This window comes from Eublepharis macularius, chromosome 2 (genome assembly GCF_028583425.1).
Source record: "Eublepharis macularius isolate TG4126 chromosome 2, MPM_Emac_v1.0, whole genome shotgun sequence".
NCBI classification, from domain to species: Eukaryota; Metazoa; Chordata; class Lepidosauria; order Squamata; family Eublepharidae; genus Eublepharis; species Eublepharis macularius.
Window position 1 is genome coordinate 9,681,849 of NC_072791.1, and position 22,426 is coordinate 9,704,274.

The window sequence follows — 22,426 nt, forward strand, 5'->3', positions numbered from 1 at the left end:
AAACTACATCATGGCAGCCTGCTCCAAACTTTGCTGGAATACGGTTATTTATGAAGACAGCAAGGCCTCCGCTGCGACCCAATCTATCATCTGAGCCGTGCCATTTAAAATATTTATGACGTGACATGAAACATGCACCTATTTTATTGCTTTGACTGCTACAGTCCAAGCGGGAACTCGATTTCAGCAGAACCCAAAAAAGGAGGCAGGCAGAAGAGAAGGGTGGAAGAGAGAGCAAAAGAAACTTGGCAGGAAACAGATTTAGCAATTTAAATGTTTTATAAGTTTTTTTTTTTTTGTAATTGAGGAAACTTTTCATAATCTGACATTTGTTAAAAAAACCCACTTATTAGAAATTATGCAGCAGAGTAGCTGTGGAAATATGAGCTGGCTTCACAATTACGGAGTTGGGCTAGGAAGCCCTCGCCTATTGTATGAAGTGGCATAAACCCCACAGAGGGCCTATCAGCTCAGTGGCAGACAGGGGGCTGCTCCATTCAAAGTGAGAGATACAAGCTTCAGGGCAAAAACCTGGCAGCTCCCTTCTGACCCCCAAATCCCCTACTGGTGACAGATTCAAGCTCCATAGCAAATTAGACCTTCTCAAATTACAATTGGGGAAGACAGATTCCATTAGCAGTATCTGAAATTGAGTGGAGAGCCGCTCCCGTTATCAGACCTGAGTCATAAGCGGAGCTATTAATCAGAGCTATGATAGCATTTATATATTTCAAGCTATCTGCCGCCGCTGTGATATTCCGCTACAAAGGGGTTGATGGGACTTAGAGGAGGGAACAATAGAGCTTTCTGGGAAAAGCAGAGTAAATCAAGAAAGTCTATGACTTGCGCACATTCTGAAGGGATTGCGGTTTACATAAATTTTCTCCCAATTGGAGATTGAGCTCTTCCTCATCTTACACATGGGATTTAGTTGTCACTCAATGGGAACAGCTGTGAAAAGGTGAAGCAGCCCACCGCTCCGAATACTGCCTCCGCTTTTAAAGCAATTAACCCGTGAACACGCGGATACCTGGCGATATCAAGAGGATTAGGAGAGGCAGGGCTTTATTAACATTTCCTTGAACTAATTCTAACTCCAACTAGCTGTCATGAAAGACTCGGCCGTCTTTTTTTTAAGTGCGGTGGGGGGGGGGGAACAGTTGGCCTGCTTTTTCTCCCCCACCAAAAATGAAGCGCAGCTATTTCGGGCCTTAAAAAAATGCATCTGTTTCATAAGCAAATGCAAATGAGAAGGAACTGTTTTTTTAATAAGTCTCCTAGAAAGTCTTGTTCCATGCTATTCGGCTGTACGTTAAGAGGGGAAAAAAATCTCTCCGTTATGTGTGTCTGCGAGAGAGATCAATTAGCCAAGAGGTCACGGCAGATAGTCTGCTAAAAGGGAAATTAATGCCGGCGCTTTCTATAGCCTTTTTATTCCACCACCCCCACTTTGCTAAAACTTAGAAGCGACTAGTTCCTTAAGTATTAGCTGCTTTCTGAAAATTATAAAGAGCCTCACAGTTCGCTGCACAAAAGCAATAGTCTAAAGTAATCTCTATTCGGGAAGAAATGTATCCAAATATACCTTAATCGGAAGATTCTTCCCTTCTTTTGAAAGTTTAGCGTTTTAATTCTCTGCTCCTCACTGAATGGAATGATGGTCAAAGATACAATGTTGGATGGGAATAAGCTCCTTGACTATGAATCTGGATTCTGCTTCCTTCATTTTGGTATATGAAAGCACAGAAAATTTTGGGACAGGTGGAAAATCCGATCAATTAATTTGTCTGATGATAGGTAGGTAAGGATTTTTTTAGGGGGAGAAGGGGAAATTATGAAACAGGGGCCCCATCCAGGCCATATCACGGTCCTACAATTGAAAAGGTTTGACACAAAAGCCAAATAAACGCCTTAAAGTCAGCCAATACACTCTACAACGATTCAGAAACAAAATAAGTGTGTGTGGCGGGGGCACGCTATTCACCTCATTTAAACGAGCTACGCAAAAGGCTGGAAATGAACTGCAATCAAAATGCACGCGGCAACCTAACCTTTGCTTGCACCAGTCGAGCATAAGGGAGACGCAAAGCCTTAAAAGATGTCTTCTTGCAGATCTGGCTTAACTTTGGAGAGGCAATGGGGAAACTATCTCCCCCTCCCTGAATATTTAAAATTCCTTCAGTCAAATGTTAATCTTCCAAACACTCCTCCAACGCAGTGGGCTCTGGTGTAGTAAAGCTGCTGCCATGATAAATTTGCTAGTCTTTAAGGTGCCACAAGAATACGGGTCGTTTCGACTGTCACAAACCTAAGACGGCCACCCTTCCCAAAAGTGAAAGATACTCCGCAGCTTGTGCTGTGGCTGAAAACGGAAGAATATGTTTTTACTTCGCACCTGCCTGTGAATCCCTCAACTTTTTTCCCTGACAGCCTCTTTGCTAAAAGGAAAGCTATCTTCTATCCTGCTTCACTCATTAGCCAGGGATGAAAACTCTCCAAGAGTGGAAACCAGGAGTTTTCCTAAGGGATTTTCCACGTCAGATCTGTTCAGCAGAAGATTCTGATGGCCATTTAACATCGGTTAATTTTCATAATCATTTTTTCCCAAAGGCATAAAAGTTACATTTGCTCTTAATTCATATTTGCAAGCTTCCATTCCATTTAATAAAATGGGTTCACGTAACTTCAGCCCGTGCGATTCAAAACCTCCACAGAATTAATTCTAGTATTTCAGTTTGGGGAAGAGAGTTAATGAGGAATTCCATTTTTGCTTTATAAATGTCATCTTCTGCAACATACTAAGACTTAATTCTTAGAAAAGAGCGTCTATGGAACAATTACGCTGCAACTCTGCAAACCAATTTTCTGAGCTTTTCTAGAAGAAAAATAAAGCAAGGTACAGCAAATGTTTCACAATATACACTTCAAAAACATGTACGCTGAAACAGGCAGAAGTTACATACAAGAAACCATATAATTCCGTACCCCTTAGAGAAAGCATCAAAAAAATCCTTTGATGTATATATAAAATTCTCATTTACAGAAGCAGCAGAATGAATATATACGGACTGCAATATGCAACTGTCTATTGTGAAACATCTGCACACACCAAGTATTTAAGGATTTATTTCCCCTTCCTTCCCCCGAAACACTTCTTAACCAATTCTGTTTGGTGAGTGTTTTTACAACCAATTCAGAGGTTTTAGAGAGCAAAGATATTGCGCCGAAAAGCTCTATAAATTTTAAAATGGAGCCATAACAGAAGAGAGAGCTTTTGACATCAAACACACTCAAACAGAATTTAATTGATAAAAATGGGGAGGCAATAAAACATTAATTCTTTTGAACAACACCTATTTCAGGCAACAAGTAGAGATTTGTTTTTAAAGAAATGCATCAAAAAAGGGGGGGGGACTCCTAACTACCTGGCAGAATTAAAAACCTGATTAGAAGAACAAAGTGGTAGAATACCGTTAACACTAATCCGCCATGTAAGAACAATGTCCTCTTAAGTGAGAATCAATTCAACTATTGTACACATCAAAAGACCCCCCTCCAATTAAACAGTGAAATGAAATTATCTTGACCTGCAAAATGAATATAAAACTCCAGAAATGTTTCAAAACACATGGCACACAAAGAAACAAAATTTTAAAAATCTGTTAAATCCACTGATTTACATAGCACATAAATGCAGGAAATACGACCCTGGGGGAGGGGGGGACTGCTTTAGAGTAAGAAAGAAAGAAACCATTGCCAACAACCCAAGCTGCGATTCTTTACTGTACTCAACTGTCTGTGCGGTAAACACGCCCGACTTGGGGGGGGGGGGGTTACGTAGAGGGAAGAAAGGTTTTGGGAAGGTTACATTTGGGTCACGCGACAAATGAAATTGTAGCAACCCAACTGACACCGGATAATGTCTTCTTCCGCCGAATCAATAGGCCACTCTCAGCCCCAAATTACCATAGAGATGACCGACTCCTTTCTGAAGGGTTGACTATTGTTTGACGGGAGAAAACAGATATGCTACTTGAACTCTGTCGTTTCCAAAGGATGTGCACTTCATTAATTATCCGCAGTCTTAAAATACACTAACGGACTCTTCTACAATATGCAGCTGTATGTAACTGTAGGAATAGGTTGGGTGGTTATTTTATAACTCCCACCGTCTCTCCCCATAAAAAAGAGAGAGCGATCTGATAGTAACGTAAAGACTCGGGATCCCACTGGTTTGGGGATATCTAAAGGTGGTTCCTTCCCCTTCTTCCCCCTTAAATAACCTAATTACCCATTTCTGAAACCGTTTTGGGTAGAGAAAGAGACCAAATGAATGCATTTGGCTGTCCCAACAAAACTTTACTTGCTTCTTTGACTGTTATCTTTTGATTTTTTGTTAAGAGAGAGAGAGGCTAATTAAAGATACGTGCAAACAGTAGCAACCACCTTAAGACAGATTTGACTACTAAGTCTTAAAACATATGAACAGGCCTTCACGAATTTTCTTTGGCTTTACGAGGCACCCCAAAAATTTAGGAGCCAGTCTTATTTTTCAGGCTTCAGCATTTTATATTTTAATGACCATACTTTCTAATTATTGCTACTACAAAAGCTAATCCTAAACTCTTCAAAGTTTCTTGTCATTTTTTTTACGCTGTAATAAGTGTTGCAGCACATTACTTCTACTGAGAATCCCCAAGAGGCACTGACAATAAATGACTGCTGAAAACAATAGGCACTGCAATGAAATTTCTAGGTGCCGTGGCACCCTAGCACCTGGGATTTGTTGAGCCTTGACTATTAAAAATTGCAATGTTGATGCAAGAGCCATTGCATCACTGCTTAGGGTACACACGACCTACTAGCCACTGCGACATCAGAAACTACAAGTGCATACAAATGGCACTAGGTCAGAAAGACCAGCACAGAAATACCAGCCCGCCTCGCTTCAACCAGAGCCAGGGCCTTTTCAGTCCTGGCCCCAGCCTGGTGGAACGCTCCGTCAATGGAGACCTGGGCCCAGCGGGACATAGTATCGTTCCATCGGGCCTGTTAGACAGAGCTGTTCTGCCAGGCATTCAGTGGTTGAAGGGGGAATTGCCATGTCGGCCTCCCACCTTTGGGGTGGGGGGGTTCTCCCCACTATTGCACCTTAATGTACTTGGTTAATTTATTTTATTATTGCTTATTGTACGTTGACTTTAGAATTATTGTTTTCTTGTTTTTCTTATTTTTAACTGTTGTTCACTGCCCAGAGCCTCTGAGGATGGGCGGTTTATAAATCGAAATAATAAATAAATAAATAAAATGTAGGATTGAAGGTTATGTCTGTAATTTATATACAATACTAGGCTCTGTGATATTCAAAAAACATTATCCTCAAATCTCCAGTCTCCAGAGGAGACCTACTGCCTTCACAGCACTTGGGACAGAGTATGTGGTTAAATTAGACTGGGTTCCCAATCTTTTTGAGCCTGTGGGCACATTTCCAATTTTGAAGAAAGGTGGAGAGCACCACCCCAAAAATGGCTTCCACGGGAGGTGGAGTCTGAAATGGCTTCCACAAGAGGTGGGGCCAAATGGAATGCCTCCTCAAACGGAATACCTTCCCCTCACACCTTCTGGGAAGAAGGAAAACATGACAGGGGAATGGAACCGCACACTCACTAAAGAAAGCCCAGGTGTTTCCCAGTCTTCCTGGTCCTCCAGCGGAAAACCTTTTCATCTGAATGAGGGTAGTCAATAACAAGCCTTGCCAGGAAGTACTTGTGGGCATCATGGCGCCCATGAGCACCACATTGGGGAACCCTAGATTAGATCAATGGAATATAAAGAGAATGTCTCCCTGTCTTGCCTCTCTAAGACAATTTTCATTTTTTATTTATATATATATATAGTTGTAAAATATTTAATATATTTGACAAATCCACTCGTTTACACCCATCCTCTAAAGCATGTACCAACAACAAAATGGAATTTCCTATCTTTTTGTGAGTCTGCAAAATCAAATTCTAAAACTCACCTTTAAAAAATGAGTACTTCCCAAATTATCTAGCTCCTATATTTGTGTTTTCAGTTACTGGTTCCTTCTTCTCCTCCCCTCCAAGGTGCATGGCAACAAAAACCCACGCACAAACGTAATTTGTTCATACGGCTACAGCCCGCAATATTATAATATGAAGGAGATGAAGGTGGATCCTTATAGAGCGCCGCATTACTAGGAATGCATTAAAGCCTAATTTAAAATAAAATGCATACAGCGAGGGATTTTTGCCTCCTAATGGAACTTGAGCATTATTATATATTCTTTGCTAATGTTTGTGCAACACTGTTCTTCACCGATATGACAATAGGAATCTTGCCTTAAGAGCTTGCGCTTGAAAAAAAAAATTCCTACAGAAGCTCTGGGCTTTTTCTCTCTTTCTCTTTTTACAGAAAATATATTAACCCTATTTCCTTAACTACACTGAAAATTAGTTAAGGATGAATTATCTGATAGGACAAGTCCCTATTCATAAAATATTAGAGAGGTGTACTTAAGCAAATAAGGCAGCCGACGGGCAGTTCAGCCCGCAGGCACGCGGTGTATAAAAACATTTATTCACAGCCTAGGAACAAATGCTGTCCCCGAAGAACTCTTCCGCTCAACCACATCTGCTTCAGCGATGCTCGGCAGGAGGAGGTCTTGGTGGAGTGCAGAGCAGGTCTGGATTTCAAATAACATTAAGCGAGAATGTTAATTCTTATTTGATAGAAAAGAACGTATGTAATAAGGGCACCGTCAAAGGCTGCCGGCTGTTCCCCTTTCCACAGCGAGAGTGGCAGGAGGTATTCACGTTTAGCTGCTGGAAGCCTCTGCCATTAATTTTTATAAATTACCTGTTATCGGGTTCTGGGAAAGGGCCTGGTTTGTCTCAGGTTTGCACCACATCGTTAAAAAGTTCGCAAACGTGGCCCCAACAATTTAGCTACAGTCGTTGGGCATTTGGACGCGAGAATCCTAGGTCCAAAACCTTATTTAGCCATGAAAATTGTGCTGAGTGCCCTTCAGGCAGGTTGCTATCTGTCAGGCTCAGTTTCCCACCCAGAAAACAGGATTATTAATGACTTGACTCACAGGAGTTTTGCACAGATGAATGAAAAATAAGAGCTGCCAAAGCGCTCAGAGTGTTAAAAGCTAGAAATTATTAATAATGATTAACTGGATTTCTAAATAGGAATGGTCACTCTTGTTTTGTCTATCCACAGCGATGGTGTCACCACACAAAGAGCACTCAGACAAAATAATAAATAATTTGCTTCTATCGTTGAGTTATGGGAAGGAGAAAATCTTATACAAGTTAAATATCCTTAAAATACCTCACGTATCGTGATACTCTTAAAGTGGTAATTTAAAATAATTGGTTTACCCAATAAAAGCAAGTCAATGAAGCCAAATGAAACATTTCTTGCCAGCTTGAGCATCCCAGTTCTAGAAAATTCTCTTACCCAACGCTCTTGGTTATACAATGGCAATGTGGATCGCCTAAAAACCTCCATGAAACTCTTGATTTATAGCAAGCCGTTACCTCAAAATCGTTCAATGAGACCTATCGATTTCATCAGATCTCAGAAGCTAAGCAGGGTTGGCCTTGGTTAGTAATTGGATGGGAGACCTCCAAAGATGAGGGTTGCAGAGACAGGCAATGGCAAACCGTCTCAGTCTCTTGCCATGAAAACCCCACCAGGGGTCGCCATAAGTCGGCTATGCCTTGAGGGCACTCTCCACCACCACTGTTTTCCATATCAAATAGAACACACCTTTCACACGAGAGCTCTGTGGCCTGGAAGCCACTTCCCCACGGTGCAATCTTACATGGATGGAGCATGCATGTGAATACCAAACCCATGTTGGAAGGGCCAGTCCTATGAGCCACCACCACACACACATGCCCCCGCCCAACATCCAACATCCAGCCAGTGAACGGGAGGAGAGCGATAAGATGGGAAAGGCAAATGCAACAGGACCTACCAATGCGGTTCTTGTATTCACCCACATACCACAGCTATGCGTGATCCCACCAGAGGTAAGCAATCCCCATGTTGGTAAGAAGGGGGGGACACACACATGATTGGCATCACATATTTACCACTGCGGTGTGGAATCACAGCCTGGGGAACCACCCCCCACACCACTGTAGGGGTGTGCGAAGAGGGCCTAAATATTTGTCCGAATCATTCACAGCCATCCGCTCCTGTTTAGGTTGGGATGTGGAACAGCAGATAAAAAGACAGGAAAATGAAGCCCAAGTATCAGTAAATGCTTCCTCTTTACGCAAAGAGGCAATTCGCAGCTTGGGGAGGGGGGCATTTAACCAGTTTCCCCTGCACCATTTTTGTGACACAAATAGCACACCGGGTGCAAGCACTGCTCCTTGTGGCTGGTATGCTCCTGGTATTTCTCCTCACACTTAGGACAGGGGTGGGTTCAGATCATGGAAACATTGAAGGATAAACAGTCAAGTACCTTCATTTCCCCATTTTTTTTTTAAAAAGCATCAAATCTCTTTCTCCAGGATCTCTTTCTGCCACCTCTAGCTTGGTCCTCTGTTACTGTCCTGGACACAGGTAGAGAAAGCAGAGCAGAACCCAGCGCGAGTCAACTGCCAGGCCTCCGTACGGTTGAGGCCGGCTTTGTTATTGCGGAAAAAAACCGAAAGAAAACGGAAGCCATCTGTGGCCTTCTAGGACGACAAACTTTGTTAGTTCTGGTTAGATAAATCTGATCAGTGGTTGGCGTTAATGAGTCTGAACAATGTTGCCGCTCTTTTGAAGGAAATCTGTTTGGGCTGGGAGATATGGGGGGGACCCCCCCTCCGGTTCTGATGAAGAGCTCAGGGTCAAATGGAAAACGCATCTTGTATAAATTACAGACAGATGAAGCGACCAACAGTTTTTAGCCAGCAAGAAGGAAGATTTGACCACTCCGTAGCCTGCTGGGTGCCGATGAGCCATTAGTACTAACTTTTATATTGAGTTGCAATACTCAAAGAGGAGGGGAGGCCTTTGTGCGTGGGGCAGATATTCCCCGTGTGTCAAGCTGATTCAGATCCGGCATGTATATTATGAAGGGTTTCTCGATGAGGCCGTTTCTAAATGCATTTGTCTGGCCGTTTTCCCTGTCAGGGATACTTACCTTCAATGTAGAAAGCGTCAAAGAGAAAGCAAGGGAGATGGGAAAGGGAAAAGAAGCAGGTCAAGGCCATTTCTCCAGCCGATGCGCCAGAACATATTGGGACAGCGCAACCGGGATGCGGCAGTGTCCAACAGGGGCTTGGCCTGCTTCTGGCCACCCCCTGCTGGACCCACCTCATGACTGACCTGCCCCTAAAATGCACCGCATCAGGGGGATCGTCCAAGCCGTTTGGAGAAAGCAATGGGCTACCTCACTTGGAGGCAACAAAATATCTTGAAACAGCCATAAAAGAGAGGGAAAACAAACTGGGAACTGAAAGGAAAACACTGGGCAGCAAGGCAAAGAGGTACGAGCTTGGAAGCCACTGCCATGTGGTGGACTAGGATGTCAGAGACCCAGGTTCGAATCCTCACTGTCTTGGAAGGTCATTGGGTGACAGAGGAGCCTAAGCTACCACTTAAGTCTAACCTACCTCGCAGGGCTGCTGGTGTGAAAATGGAAGAGTAGAGAACAATAGTTATAAGACATTGGAGTCCCCCTTGGGGAGAAAAGCGTGGTATAAATATCTAAATAACTATACGTAAAAAAACCAGAACAGTCGCATTTTCCAGAAACAGCTCTCCATTTCCTTGCAAACTTCTTCACAGGGAGAACAGCTTAAAATTATTTCGGTAGGAACCAAGTGTTTACTGCACTCATTACGTAATTAACAGGTGCATTCACAGGTACATTTTTATTTTGGTATTTAGAAGAGGTTTTTTTAAAGTTAAAATGTCTCACCTCTCTCATCATCTGCTCAAACCACCCAAGAGGTTCAAGTGCCTGACACAGAACCACAGGAGTTAGCCGTGTTAGTCTGTAGTAGCAAAATAGAAGAGAGTCCAGTAGCACCTTTAAGACTAACCAGCTTGATTGTAGCATAAGCTTTCGAGAACCACAGCTCTCTTCGTCAGATGCATCGGACAAAGAGAGCTGTGGCTCTCGAAAGCTTATGCTACAATAAAGTGGGTTAGTCTTAAAGTTGCTACTGGACTTTTGACTATTTGACACAGAGAACCGCACCTCTTTGCTCCACTCCTCTCTCTTTCCTCTCCCCTTCTGTGATTTTCTAGTTAAAATGAGGAAAATTAGTTTCTTTCTTTCCATTGTATTAGAAATGAGCTCTGACTCTGAGAAGCTTATATGTTAGTCTTTTAAGTCACCCCTGAACTTCTGGGTTTTTTTTTAAAGCAAGCTTCAGTTGCACACACACTAAAACTGCAATGCATACCCAAAGCCCGGAATTCCACAGGTACCCCAGTCCCACAATCTTCCAAATATGCACAGGACGCCCCCTTGCCAACAGGCGCTCCCCTGTTTGTGTCAGCAGAAATTATACATCTGTGCTTGCAACGGGAAGCACATACGGAGCTATGGGCCAAATAAAAAAACGGGCACACCAGAACCCTGAAAGTGCATTATAATGCACTCAATTCTCTGTTCTCATGCACCCAGGGCTTTTCTTCAGCTGGAACGCCGCGGAACGGTATTCCAGCACCTCTTGAAAATGGTCACATGGCTGGTGGCCCCGCCCCCTGATCTTCAGACAGAGGGGAGTTTAGAGTGCCCTCTGCACCAGCTCTCTCCTCTGTCTGGAGATCAGGGGGCGGGGCCACCAGCCATGTGACCATTTTCGCCGAGGGCGATTTAAACTTTAAAAAACTCCCCCCTTGTTCCAGATGACCCAAAGTGACGTCATTGTGTGGTCCTGTGCTGACAACCCACTGAGTTCCACCACCTCCTTTCCCAGAAAAAAAGCCCTTCACGCACCAATTTTCCACTTATAGTAACAAAGCAGTTTTAAGGCCAGGAACTTGGGGGTGGGGGAGAGTACAATGTGGCTGTGAAGCTTTCTCACATTACATCTTGTGCATGTAGTTTCTAGAAACACATTTCGGGATTTTGGGGTTGTTAGGGAGTACAGGAAGATTCGAGAAGGGGATTAATAAGGAAGGGGCTGTGGCTCAATGACAAATCATATGCTTAATGCACTGAAAGTCCCGGGTTCAATTCCCAGGTCAATGATGTCAAATAGCGGGTACTGGGAAAACGTCATGCTCTGGTCAAGATCCCGGAGAACTGCTAATGGTCAGAGCAGGCAATGCAGAGTGAGATAGAGCAAAGGCTGATTCCGCACAAGTTGGATAACGCACTTCCAATCCTCTTTAGAGATCATTTGGAACTGAATTTTTCGAGCGTGAAACAAAAAATCCACTTCCAAACGATAGCTAAAGTGCATTGAAAGTGCATTATCCAACGTGTGCGGAATCAGTGAATATTCTGTAAAAAGGATATTCATAGGCTCATAATTCCTACTTGTAATGTAAAGATAATGGGGCGGGGGGGAGCCTCCAGCGTTCTGGTCCTTCACAATTTTTATTTATTTTATTTATTTGTTTAAATTTGTATTCCGCCCCTGCCCCCCACCCCCCCTGCACCAGCAGGCTCAGGGCTGATCACATTTACAGACATTAAAATTACAAGCACAATTTAAAACATCATAAATACAATAGAAATATTTAAAAACAAACACATGCTGCACAAACAGTTCGTTAATCCATTTCCAACTGTCACTGAAAAATAATTAAAGAAGAAGGAGACTTCTTTTTTGGAGATGGATGTTCTAATAGGGGGCCCCCGTTCTACCCTATTTTGGCTGGTGGGGGCCCTTCCCAGCATCAACCAAACGCCTGGCGGAACAGTTCTGTCTTACAGGCCCAGCAGAATGATAACAAATCCCGCCAGGCCCTGGTCTCATTAGGCAGAGCATTGCACCAGGTTGGAGCCAGGACCGAAAAGGCCCTGGCTCTGGTCGACGCTAGGCAGGCCTCCCTGGGGCCAGGGATCATTAGTAGCTGTTTATCACTAGATCGAAGCGTCCTCTGGGGCACATATGGGGAAAGGCGGTGCACTTGGCCTGAGAGGCTGCACTTGGCCTGAGAGGCTGCTATTACAAGGAAACCAGACGAAAGCACCCACACCCATACTTAGGAATGAATTTCCTAAATCCACAAATCCCGGTCTTGGCTTTCAGGCTTTGCACATACCGCCTGATATGGGCTGCAGCTGCTTTTGTGATAACGGAGAAGCCAATTCCACCCTTGAGATCGAGCCAGAAGGTTGCTGTGGCAGAAAAGCGAGTGTTAACTTTACCTGGAAACTGTGTAAAAAAGAAGAGATGCTGCCGCTGCCCCCAGCAAGGCACAGAGAAGATTCACTCGATACGCGAGGGAACCAAAAGGGAACAGCTCCATTGCCAGTTTAGCCAGAAGAGTGAATAAGGGATAGCCAGGGGGATGAGCAACCTACAAAGAAACCGAGATCGCATTTTCATTATGACACAACGGCTGTCTAAGTGAGAAACAACTCTTTTATTAGCTTGGCAATACACAAATTTGAGCACAGATCTTAATTTTTTTTTTTAAGCCACTTTTCTCATTCCTTTCCTTGTACCAATTATAAACTAAGCAAAACGTGGACTTGGGTGCCACACACCCACAGAAAAGAGGTGACACTTATCATTACCATCTCGTAAACGGCTTGTGGTTTATTGGGGACATTCAAAAGGCTGGGTTCCCCCCCCCCATATATTTACCAAAAAGGAGAAAGAGAGGCAGGGGGAAAAGAGATACTGAACTGTTTTACCGGTTAGCAAGTTGAAAGACCACACTGGTATCGGATTACCAAAAGGATGACAGGCCTAAGGTCTGGCGGAAAGGGGATCACGCACCATAATAAACTTTATTAAATAATAAAACTTATTAAAATTGTTAACCCGATTTATTTTATTCTCCTCAGCTTATACAAAATTTGGGTTGATAATAAGCCAGCTACTGTATATACAGTAAAGCCTTTGCTTTATAATTTAGTTTAATTGGATTTAAAAACTTGGGGAGTAAATTGTCGCGTGCCATACTTATAAGTTAGCGAGGAAAAAAAACTGTGGTTCGAAAATAAATTAATCTACTTTAACTCCATGCTTAATTAAACTTCCTTAATTCCTAAAACTGTTAATGAGAGCATTGATTAAACAATAAAACTAATACTTACTCCAAGCTCATAGGCAGCAGTGATCAGCTCCCCTGTGAAAAAATAATATAAAACCAATAATTACTATTAGGGAATGACTCTCCTCCCCAAGTTTTCAAAATCCAAACCCTTGCGTTGGGGGTTTTGCATTAATTTGACTGGATAAAAGTGTAAATCTGTGGAGATTTAACAGCATGAAATTCCCCAAGAATATTTTCTTTCCCCGTCTGATGTCGTTGCACAAAATATCTTTTGTTGTGGGGTTTTTTTTTTCCTTCGACACTTCTACCAGTAGATAAGTGAAGGTGTGTTGGGTTAATAATTGTAATTTTTTTTTTTGTAAAAAGGTAGAATTGCTCGCAGTACGGAAACAGTTGGGGGGGGGGAATAATGAAGAAAGCTTTGCTTCAAATGCGAGCTCAGCGTCTGCTGTATTGTCTTTTACAAACACGAATATTTTTTTGCCGAAACGAACTGCAGCTTCACATTTTGAAGCAGAATAAACTATCCTAACATGGCTATATTTTACACCCCAGGGCTCCAGGAATTTGATGCTGCGCTACTAATATTTTTGTCATCCGTTTCTCACACATCAACCCCTTTTTAATTTTTCGTCGGCTTTGCAACGTCCTGGAAATTAAAGCAGAAATGTTAAAAGCATAGCTACGATATCCAGCAAGCTTCTTTCTGAGCGCGCTGCACATTCAAAAACACGGGGCACCCATCACCCAAGATTTGTCAAATGCTGTTAGGTGTGTTTGTATTTTGTGTTCAGCGAAAGAATCATACACCACAACGGAAGGCGAGCTACAAAAAAACAAGACATGTCCATTGGCTCCAGGGTCTTACCCCAGAGGAATTTGGAAATATTCATGACATGAGCTACCCAGATGTTTTAGACATCTGTATATTGTTTAATGGGTTGCGCAAAACTGGCACTTGAAGGGCAGATCTCACACAGACACACACCATGAATTTCCAGGCGCCAAACATGGCAGCAAAATTGTTAAGTCTTATTTATGTGGGCACAGAGCAGGGGTCACTGAGGCAGTCGGGGGGGGTTAGTTGTGAATTTCCTGCATTGTGCAGGGGGTTGGACTAGATGACCCGAGAGGTCCCTTCCCACCCTATGTTTCTATGTCATTTATAGTCCGCCTTTCTCATTGAGGCTCAAGGTGGATTACATAGTGTGAGATTAGTACAGTCAATATCAAGGACATTTCAATAAACAACGCCACAGGATAAATAAATGCAAGTTTACAAAGATGTAACATTAGCAAGAATCCAATACAGAATTGAAGAAATGCTGAAACAGAGCATAAGCAATTCTAGGGCTGGCATTAGACAACACAGAAATACCCAGTAGGGTCATACTTAAAGTGACGGGTAGGAGCACTTACTTAAAGCAATAGATAGTACATACGGCAACATAGTAGGGAAGTCTACGGGTCCCTAACTCATTAGTGAAGTATCTCTTTGAGACCCTCCTCCCTACAATACAGCCCTCCTATCTGAGTAAAAAGCCCTTTTGAATAATTCAGTTTTGTGGCTAAATAAACCACATCGATATTCTGTGACCCATAATAGCTATTTTTATTGATTTACTTCACACCTATGGGGACCCAAAGCAGCTTACATTGCTCTCCTCTCCCCTATTCTGTCCTCCCAACAACCCTGAGGTAGGTTAAGCTGGGGCAAGATCACCCCACAAGCTTCCATGGCAGAGTGGGGATTAGAACCTGAATCTAACCACTACACCACAACGGTGTAGTAGAACCTCCATGTTCCAAGGCAGCATACCCTTGAACATCAAAGACAGACTACAGAGGAAGTCTTTCGCCTTCAATGCAACACCTGTAAGGCTTCCTGGAAGTATCTGGTTGACTCCTGTTGAGAATAAACCAGATCAACTCTTGGTACAATCCTTCTAGGCAGTTCTAGCATTCTTAATCATTTCCAGCCTAATACACAACTTAATATTACACCCGTACTGCAGAGAGGAAGAAAGGGTGGAGAGAGGGGCTTGTTCATAGCGCGAACGAGATACAGTGGGCTGTGTCCACCTAGGATACTACTACTACTACTACTACTAATAATAATAATAATAATAATAATAATAATAATAATAACAACACTGAGAGATCTCTGTCTTTTGGTGCTACACCTCTGAAGATGCCAGCCACAGCTGCTGGCGAAACGTCAGAAACTACAATGCCAAGACCACGGCAATACAGCCCGGAAAACCCACAACAGCCACAATAATAATAATAATAACAACAACAACATTCGATTTATATACCACCCTTCAGGACAACTTAATGCCCACTCAGAGCAGTTTACAAAGTGTTATTATTACCCCACAACAATCACCCTGTGTGGTGGGTGGGGCTGAGAGAGCTCCAGAGAACTGTGACTCACCCAAGGTCACCCAGCTGGCTTCGTGGAGGAGTGGGGAATCAAACCCGGCTCTCCAGATTAGAGTCCCGTGCTCTTAACCACTACACCAAACTGGCTCTCTGGATTCCACCGAATATGGGCCATTTTCACACTGCTTACTGGCCACGTAACATTGCACCAAGCTCCCAGAACGATAGCGTCTTCCTGGCGCGATTTCATGCAAGAACTACCGTTCTCGCGCAAAATCGTGCCAGGAAGACGCTGTCGTTCCGGGAGCTTGGTGCAATATTCCGTGGCTGTTAAGCAATGTGAAAACGGCCATGAGTGCAAGAGGTCCTCAAAGGCGAATCTTCCTTTCTGACTCCCATAAAGCCGACGCAGAGGGTTAACAGACCATTGCAGACGACGAGAAGTCAGTATACCCAAGGAACCACCTTCTCCCGTGTGAACCTACCCATCCACTCCAGTCATCTTTGGAGGCCCTATTTCAGGTGCCCCTGTCTACTGAGGCTAGATGGGGTCTTCTTGATCATTTCTTCGAAATTTTGGAACTTCCAGCGGGTGAAAACTTTTTTGAGTTTGTTTGGCACACACCCCAGTAACTTTTACTAGTCCTCCACCCTGACTGTGTAGTACTGAACTGTTTAAATATTTTATATCTACCTTATGTTAAAGGATGCTTTCATGTTTTAAGTGCTTTGATGTTCCCCCACCATGGAGAGCCTTTTTGGATGGAAAAGCAGCATAGAAATGTGGTTTTTTAAAACTTTTATTTTACTATACCCTGCCTTTCTCCCCAACGGGGCCCCAAAGCAGCTTACATCAATTCTCCTCTCCTCCATTTTATCTTCACAACAGCCCTGTGAGGTGGATTAGGCTGAGCATGTGCCACTGGCTCAAACCAGCGAGCTTCCACGGCAGAATGGGAAATCAAACTCAGTTCTCCCGGATCCCAGTCCATCATCCCATTCATTCATTCATTCATTCATTCATTCATTCATTCATTCATTCATTCATTCAATTTTTCGCCCTCCCTCCCCGCAAACGGGCTCAGGGTGGGGTACAATAAAATGCTCAATGAGCATTTAAAATATATATACATAAACAGATTTTAAAATGCAGAACAAAAATACCTAAAACAACATATCAGAGGGCAGCCCCCTCCAGTTTCCCCAATCCGAACATAAACAAACCAAGAGGAGGGGTGGGGGCCATAGTTTGATAATATTCTGGTGACAGCCCTTTTCAAGGGCTACAGGGAAGGACCTATCTTTCCAAGTATAAGCAGAAATCATGCAGGTGTCGAGTTAGGGACCATGGACTGCACTACTATGTTGCCTACAGCCAGTTTAGTATAGTGGTTAAGAGCGGCAGGACTCTAATCTGGAGAGGCAGGTTTGATTCCCCACCCCTCCACTTGAAGCCAGCTGGGTGACCTTGGGTCAGTCACAACTCTCTGGAGCTCTCTCAGCCCCCTCACAGTAATTGTTGTGGGGATAATAATAACATACTTTGTAAACCGCTCTGAGTGGGTGTTAAGGTGTCCTGAGGGGCAGTACATAAATCAAATGTTATTGTTAGGATGTTACTATTATATCCTATCTGTTGCTTTAAGTATGTGCTCCCAAGTGGGTAGTTCTATGCTGTCTGATGTCAGTCCAAGAATTGCTTATGCTCTGTTCCGAAATTTCTTCAACTCTGTATCGGAGTTTCGCTAATGTTATGTCTTGGTAAACCTGCATTTATTTACCCTATGGCATTGTTTATGGAAATGTCCTTGATACTGACTGTCCTAATCTCGTACTCGGTCATCCGCCTTGAGTCTCAGTGAGAAAGGCGGACTATAAATGACATAAATAAATAAGAACAATTTTGCTGGCATGTTTGGTGCCTTGAAATTCAACGTGTGTGTGTATCCTTCAAGCGCCAGGTTTGCATGACCCATTGAACAAGATACAGATATCTAAAACATTTGGGTAGCTTATGTAATTAATAAATACATAAATAAATAAATGCATACATACATTTACTTTAAGCATTTCATCCCCATTCTTCCCAGTACAGGCAGGTTTTTAAAAGTGCATATATTATTTTAATTGCCTGAAAGCCACTGCAGCTAATTTAAAAGATACAAACAAGTTTTGTCAAAAATACAGCATAAAAGTGTCATACTCACTAAGCGAATTCTGTAACAGCCTCATCTGCTACACCACTCAGCCAAGTCCGACACCTTCCTCCAGCCTCCAAAGCACCCCCACACCCATAGAAGAGGACAGCCTCTTCAGACCCCTTGGTGGAGAGTGCCCTCAAGTCATAGCTGACTTATGGCGACCTCTAGTGAGGTTTTCATGGCAGGAAACTAACCGGGGTGGTCTGCCATCGCCTGCCTCTACAGCCCTGGTCTTTGATGGAGGTCTCTCACCCAATTATTAACCAAGGCTGACCCCGCTTAGCTTCTGAGCTCTGACAACTTCAGGCTCACCTGAGTTATCGAAGGCCTTCTGACCCCTGAGGCCAGAGGAAAGTTGGCTGAGTGGGTTGGTGGGCTACAAGCCAAGGGTTTAGATCTGGAGGAGAATCCCTGCTGACACAGAGGGGGGATTTTCATGGACACCTCCCTCTTGATGTAAACCCCCAACTCCTCCCATTACCATTTCTGGAGGATTCCCCCCTCCCGGACCAACATTTTAGGGGGCATTTCAAGCTGCAGTGAGTCGGGGAAGACAAAGATCCACTCTGCTGATGGAAACTGCCTTCCATCTACACTTGCTTGGGATCCAACCCACTACCTTGGACACAGGCTCCAAGAAGGTAGTTTAGATGGGTAGCCGTGCTGATCTGCAGTAGAACAGCAAGATGTTAGGGCCAAGCTACAAGTGACGAATGACACTTGAACGGCAAGTGGATCGAGTGGAGAGCAAGTGAACAGGGAGAAATACACTTGCCGTTCAAGTGTCATTTGTCACTTGTAGCTTGGCCCTTAGTCCAGCGGCACCTTAGAGACCAACAAGTTTTTCAAGGGGTATGCTTTCTTACACTCTGATAATCTTGTTAGTCTCTAAGGTGCCGCTGGACCCAAATCCTTCAGGCCCCCAAAAAGACAGTCTTCAAGCAAACTCTTGAACTGCTTTCCCCAGACACCACTCTGTAACCAAGACGCCAAGGAGAAGGCTCGGCTACACGCCTCCTCCCCAGCGTCCTTCTTTCTCCAAACACGAATGTGCGTCCATTCCTTCACGTCGGCCGCATCTACAGTTGGAAATGGAAACGGTAATGCTAAGATCCGGCTTTACCGCCACATGTGAGCACCGGGTAGAAAAGGGCCAGTTGCCAAGGAGGGCAGCCAGGGTTCCCGTACACACGGAAATTTTGGTGCCGGTGATGTCAAAGTGGAAAAAAGCTCTCTCTCCTCCACAACTATGCATCGGACGCCCAGTTCTCCTTGGCCTCTGGTCAGAGTCTTTTTGCACCCCTGACTAAGTGCTGGTAAAGCTTTTCTTTCGGCTACCCCATCCCATTTGCAAAATGAGTGCGCTCGCCTGCCTTCGAGCTATGCTTTGGGGATTAGTTAATATTTATGGAGTGGTTTTATAAATGCGGAGAGAATTACATCTTACATAACTTAATTCACGCAATGTGGATATGAAAATCTGGGGAAGATAGCGGCAACGTTTGCCCTCTTTCCGCCAGCGACGCAACGTTTAAGCATTTGCCAAATCCCCACCCCCACCCCCCGTTTGGCATTTGGCATCCCGTTTGATATGACTGCCCTATAAACGTGTCTGGATGCAAGAGCACCACGGCACAGACTTCCATTTCCGCAGTCGCAGGATATACGAAGAGGGAGCTTGCATTTGACACACGCGTTGCACTGTAGGTCAGGCATGCAAATTCCTTCTGTTCATTTTATAACAGACGTGCGGCTGAATCACACTTTTGGGGTTTTTTTCGCATGGTGCAAAGTGGGCAATTTTCAACACGAATGAGGTAGAGGCCTCGCCCTGCCCTTGGAACGATGGCCCGACTTGGAATAAAGTACCTGCATGAACCTATGTGGCTATTGGACCATGCAGACTCATGTTCTAAACCCGCACGGGGCAGCTTCATCTTGTGAGCTTAAAAAGATTCCAGCTTCCTTGATTTCACTTGGACAGATCCAACAACATTAGGTCTGCGCGTTTTACAAAAGTGTAATCTTTATCTCCGGAGCTGAATTCTTTCTCTGTTCTACACAGAATGTTCAAGCTCCACCAAATTTGGTTTTCCAAAACGGGTTTGAAGCATAACTAAAATAAGCCGTTAAAATATCCTTAATAAAAACAATAACTAAAAACCCTGCCAAGCCTGTATTTTAAAAATAAAATTAAAAGGAGCAGCAAAGATGCAATAAAATCAGCACTAAAAGAAGTAGCAATAGCAACACCTTGAAAATATGTATCAAACAGGCAAGCTGGCTTGAAAAGCAAATCACAACTCTTTGTTTAAAAAAAATCACAGAGGATTTGTGCACGACTGATGCTATCCAATCTCCCCCTCTCCCCCAGCAGAAACACCGAACGGGAAATATGAAATCAGCAAAAATGCTTTGAAGAAGCGCTGATGTGGCAAAATATTAAAAGACTCAGCTCCAGGTGGATGGATATGAGGTGGGGACCTCAATTGCAGAATGTTTTTTTCGACTTGAACAGAAGATCGGTCCATCTGGCAAGATAAATCCCATCCATCCCTCTCTCAACCACACAAAAATGTTCCACAAAAAAATGAGGTTCTGGACAATCTGTGCACATCACCCACATCACAGAAGGACCCCACACCCCCGCTGATGTCTCAGCAACAGAGCGAAGGAAGAAACGAAGAATCAGCAGGTTAGCAATACTTCCTACAGCACAGCCGATACGATAAACGCACAAAAAATGAGTTTCCTCTCTGACATTCCCATCCTGTTTGCTCTCCCAAAGTTTCCTCTAGCCATTTTGGCACAACCTGCCCAACCCCCAGCTCCCCTTAAGTCTCACCGCTCTGCTGTGCAGGAGCGGCGTTACTTGTCAAGAGGAAAATACATCCCCAATTAAGGCTGACACAGAGCAAAAATTCTGCAGCCTGGAGAAAGAGAGATTAATTTGCACATTAGGGGAAAAGAGAACCTTTATGTTCAACACAGTAAGCAAAATTTGAAAATGATACTTAGATTTGTCACAGAAAAAATCAGAGGTCTTCTTTTAGTTTGTACAGGGTTTTTTTTCCTTTGCTTTTTCTGTATGTTCAGTTATTTTTGTTTGTTGGTTGATTTTTTGTTTGGTTAGTTTTTGTGTAACTCTTTTTATGTTTTATTATATAAAACTCTTAATTAAAAAAGAGAGAGATTAAATGGCCTCTCCTGCCTGCCGCAGAAGGGATGGAAAAGAAACTTAAAGACGGGGTTTCATCCAAGATTCTTTCCTTAAGCAGCACATACTTAAGGCAGGGCAAGCCTAGAAGTAGCTGGCACAGGTGCGAGGCCTTGGGGGGGGGATACCGTATTCCCAGGGGTCATGTCGTAGAAAAAGAGCTGGAGGAACTCATTAGTATAACTCATTAGCATATGCCACGCCCCTTGCCATCGCCAGAAGTGTCATTGGCATAACTGATTTGCATATGACACACCCCCTGACATCACCTATCCTGGCTGTTTTGGACACAATCCTGGCCATTCAGGGACAAAATTGGGCCCAAAATGGCAAAAAGGGGCTGAAAATGGCCGAAAGGGCCCAAAATGGTCAGGATCAGGCTGCTGCTGAGTGGGAGAGCGATCCACCACCCGTCAGAGGCCCGATCTGGGCTGTTTCGGCCCCAATCCAGGCTGAAACAGGCCCAAAATGGCTGAAAATCAGGTGGGCGGGGCCACCTGACATGTGACCTCTTTGAGGAACTGCCGGAACTGCGTTCCTGCACTTTCCCCCTCGAAATGAGCCCTGCGTATTCCTTCCCAACACAAACTGGCAAGCAAGTACCCTGCAAAAACCCCTTTCCAGCCACCTCTGCACAATTTAGGGTGAGAGACAGCCTAAAGCTTGCCTTTCTAGATGCATAATATTACTACAGCTTTCCTTTTAATAGCCAACACTAAAAAGCAGAGCCCGTGGCCACAGCCTAAACTGTAGGTGTGACTCTGTTACCTTTACAATGGAATGGCACATGTCAAACATCACTCACAATCATGCATCCAATCTTCAGCAAACACCAAAGAATCCACAGGTTCAAAATTCAAGCAGTGTTGGCATGCCTCAAGACCATACTAGAGACCCTGCTCTCTACACTATTGATTTTTATTCCTGCAATTTTTATTTATACTAACTGCTTGTGACAATGAAGAAACTGAAACTGTTAAAAGATTTTCTTTTCCTCGGCTAAGTCATCAACCAAAAGAGAGAGTACACCCAAGAAATGAGAAGGAGACGGAGACTTGGAAGGGCAGTCGTGAAGGAACTAGAACAATATATGGATGCGTCACTGGGAACGAAAATGGTAATTCATACTATGGTGTTCCTATTACTAAGTATGGATGTGAAAGTTGGACAGTGAAGAAAGCTGACGGGAAGAAAATCAATTCATTTGAAATGTGGTATTGGAAGAGAGCTTCAATAATAATAATAATGACAACATTCAAATTATATACCGCCCTTCAGGACAACTTAACACCCACTCAGAGCGGTTTACAAACTATGCTATTATTATCCCCACAACAACAAACACCCTGTGAGGTGGGAGGGGCTGAGAGAGCTCTGAGAGAGCTGTGACTGACCCAAG

General features: G+C 43.7%; 1 protein-coding gene across 1 annotated transcript in view; it reads right to left on the reverse strand.

Annotated features, from left to right (window-relative positions):
• TMEM260 (transmembrane protein 260) overlaps nt 1-22,426 on the reverse strand; it is a 69,502-nt gene that overhangs the window by 42,130 nt on the left and 4,946 nt on the right. The window contains exons 2-3 of the mRNA XM_054971834.1: nt 13,265-13,296; nt 12,368-12,519 (exon numbers count right to left, since the gene is read on the reverse strand). Coding sequence (XP_054827809.1) covers nt 12,368-12,519; nt 13,265-13,296 — 184 coding nt within the window. The remainder of the gene's footprint in view (nt 1-12,367; nt 12,520-13,264; nt 13,297-22,426) is intronic.